The sequence below is a fragment of the Sprattus sprattus genome, assembly GCF_963457725.1.
Source record: "Sprattus sprattus genome assembly, chromosome: 3".
Classification (NCBI taxonomy): Eukaryota; Metazoa; Chordata; class Actinopteri; order Clupeiformes; family Clupeidae; genus Sprattus; species Sprattus sprattus.
In genome coordinates this window covers 1,540,928-1,543,773 of record NC_137922.1, presented here as the reverse complement: position 1 = coordinate 1,543,773, position 2,846 = coordinate 1,540,928, and the positions used below count along the sequence as shown (strand labels likewise).

At 43.1% G+C, this 2,846-nt stretch overlaps 1 protein-coding gene across 1 annotated transcript; it reads left to right on the top strand.

Moving 5' to 3' along the window:
* The first annotated feature begins 368 nt into the window (after nucleotides 1-368).
* Nucleotides 369-2,613, top strand: mid1ip1b (MID1 interacting protein 1b). Its single transcript, XM_080834199.1, has 2 exons — nucleotides 369-492; nucleotides 1,053-2,613. Exon 2 carries the CDS (start codon nucleotides 1,519-1,521, stop codon nucleotides 1,981-1,983), a length of 465 nt encoding a protein of 154 aa, XP_080690325.1. The 5' UTR covers nucleotides 369-492; nucleotides 1,053-1,518; the 3' UTR covers nucleotides 1,984-2,613.
* Nucleotides 2,614-2,846: the final 233 nt, after the last annotated feature.

Genomic DNA, 2,846 nt, shown 5'->3' with positions numbered 1-2,846 from the left:
CAACTGTGGAAGTTCCACTCAGATTAATTACGCGGTTGCCATCATTTCGCTGCATCATCAGCGATGTATCTCTCGCCAGAAACGTCAAAATCTTTAGTTTCGTGGTAAGTGGCAGCAACTGCGTAAAGAGTATACTGACACACCACTTTCAAAAATGTACCGACTCAAACCTGGCCAAAATGTGAATTCGCCCACAACACCACAGCAGAGCCAGTAGATTAATCGTGTAACTGTAACTGGCGATACTGATTGGTTGAAGTCAGTAAGCCTCGCCCTGGGAGCAACCAGCGCAAATATGATTGGTTGTAAGCGGAGGTACGGCTGTGGGCTGATGCTTTCCTTCATGAATATTCAAAAGAAGCATTGCACTAGTCGCTCCACGAGGCCTCACCCACCGGCGTTGCACCAAAGAAACCCTGCTATCTTATTGCAGATACTGGGGACTCGCTACTGTTTCCTGGTAGACATCGATGCATGGGGCATTTGTTGCAGGTCTGTTTTTCTTCCTGTGTTATTATATTTCTGGGATTACGTTAGCACTGGTAAATGAAGGGTGGTGATTGGAAGTTATGTCTGTGTCTCTGCTAACGGTGCTAGCTAGCCTATATTTAGGTATCGTTCATTGCATCAGAAAATGCTGACGTATATGAATATTAAGTTATCTGTCTGTCTCTGAATCAACAATATCGTCCTTAATTTGTGATGCCATATATGATTTAAGCTGAACTATGTAATGTTATATAAAAAAAAACAGCACCGGCTTATTTCCGGTTGAATAGCTGACTATCTGAGATGTGATTCATCTAGCCTGATGGCTGGGGTAACGTTAGCATCCTCTATCTAGCAAACTAGGTATCAATAACTCAGTAAGCCTAAAATGCCCCAATAGCTAACGTTTGTTGTTGAATTGTCCACCCTTGCCAATGCTGTTATCCATTGTTAGTTTGTCAGAGTAGTAACATCACGTTAACATATTCTGAACTACTATTTGCCCGGTAGGAGTGTAAAGCTAGCTTCCACGAATTTACCCATTCCTTTGCCTGTTATTTCAGGTCACTGATCCTGTAACAACCTGGGGGACACACCAGCTTATTGACAGTTTGGGAAAACGCCCACACATAAAGCCACCTGCTCTCAACATTTCAGCTAATAACCACCCAACTACTATCAGGAGCGATTCAAGGATTGTAACCGATTCATTCTGCAACAGTAAAGCTACTATAGCTGTTCTATCAACTGACCTGGCTGGGACAAAATTCCTTCGCGAGTATTATCGTCTGTTCTGTTGTGAAGACTGACTTTGCCTTTTCTAGAAGCTCGAAGGGACCCCCAAGACAGCTTCTTCAGTGGGTCCGGTCAAGCCGATTATACAGCGCATTCGAACCAGTGAGGTGCGTTAGCTAGCTAACGTTATCCCTCCAGCCGATTATATAGTCTGCCTGAGCAAAGTCAATCCTCAGTTTGCCTTGGAAAACCGAAGTTGTTTATTCTTCAGAGGTGATTCGAGCAGCTGTCAATATGATGCAAATAACCGATTCGTACAATCAAAAGAACTCTTTGTTCAACGCCATGAATCGTTTCATAGGCGCAGTTAACAACATGGACCAAACCGTCATGGTGCCTAGTCTTCTTCGGGATGTGCCGCTTGAAGAGGAAAAGGAAGTTAACCCTGTACGGACCGCAAGCAATGGCTCTGCTACTTACTTTCAAGAAGGGGACATGTACGGTGATTATGTCCGATTAAAGTCTATCCGAAATGATATCGAGTGTGGAGTTTTTCAAGCTGAGGAAAGGCGAAAAGAAAAACTTGGCGTAAACGCTTTGGAGGTGACACGAGTCGAGCCGGACGAGGAGGACTTGGAGAAGCTCTTTCACTTTCATTTGCATGGGCTACACGCAGTTCTGTCAAAGCTGACTCGTCAAGCGAACGTCCTCACCAATAGATACAAACAAGAAATTGGAATTGGTGGCTGTGGGCTTTAGACGGCCAGTTCACCTCCTGGCGCGGTTCCGCGGTGATCAAACCAAAGAATACATCGCGACAAAGTTGTGTTAAGGCGAGGAGAGCAGCCTGTCCTGGTGGTTCTTAATGAATCTTTATTCCTTGGATTGGGAAAAGAAATGTACTTGACATGAATGCTCTGCACTGGTGTCCCCTGGTGTTTTGTAATATTTGTTTTTCACCGCGATGCTATGTTTGATGTTGGCACACTGAATTGAGATAAAAGTTGCTAAATAATAAGGTTGAAAATAATATAAATGAGCGAACGTTTATTTAAAATATTTGCTTTGTACCCAATATGTACCCTTTCCTGTGTAGGGATATAATAAGGGCAGTAGGCTTTGGCACAAGACTAGACAGTTTGCACTCGCTAGTAGCTTCATACTAATTAACAGACTTCCTATCCTGAGGTTACAATGCAATCTAATGCTAGGCATTTAAAACAGTCCTAAATAATCTATGAAATGGAATCGAATGATGTTTCTATAATGCTAAAGCTAGAGACTGATTGATTCTAGGAGATTGGACAGTAAAAGTACATGTTTTGCTTGTGTAACCATCTAAATGCTATGTATTTTGATCCAGAAAATAAAACTTTTGTAAGTACAAGAATCAGCAATGTGACTAATTACAGACATTATTCTGTTCCAAGACTGTTCTGATCTTTAACATCACATTCTGAGTATTTCTGGTATTTTAATGCAGTTTGAAATGGTCCTCTGTGTACAGTGGCTGAGCGTAGTCCTTGTCATGGGGCTTATGTGGGAGCTGGAATGCTGTCTTGGGCCGGCCTCTTTAGGAAACTGGAGACATGCCCGTCCAAGGAGGACACTGGCGGTCCCCG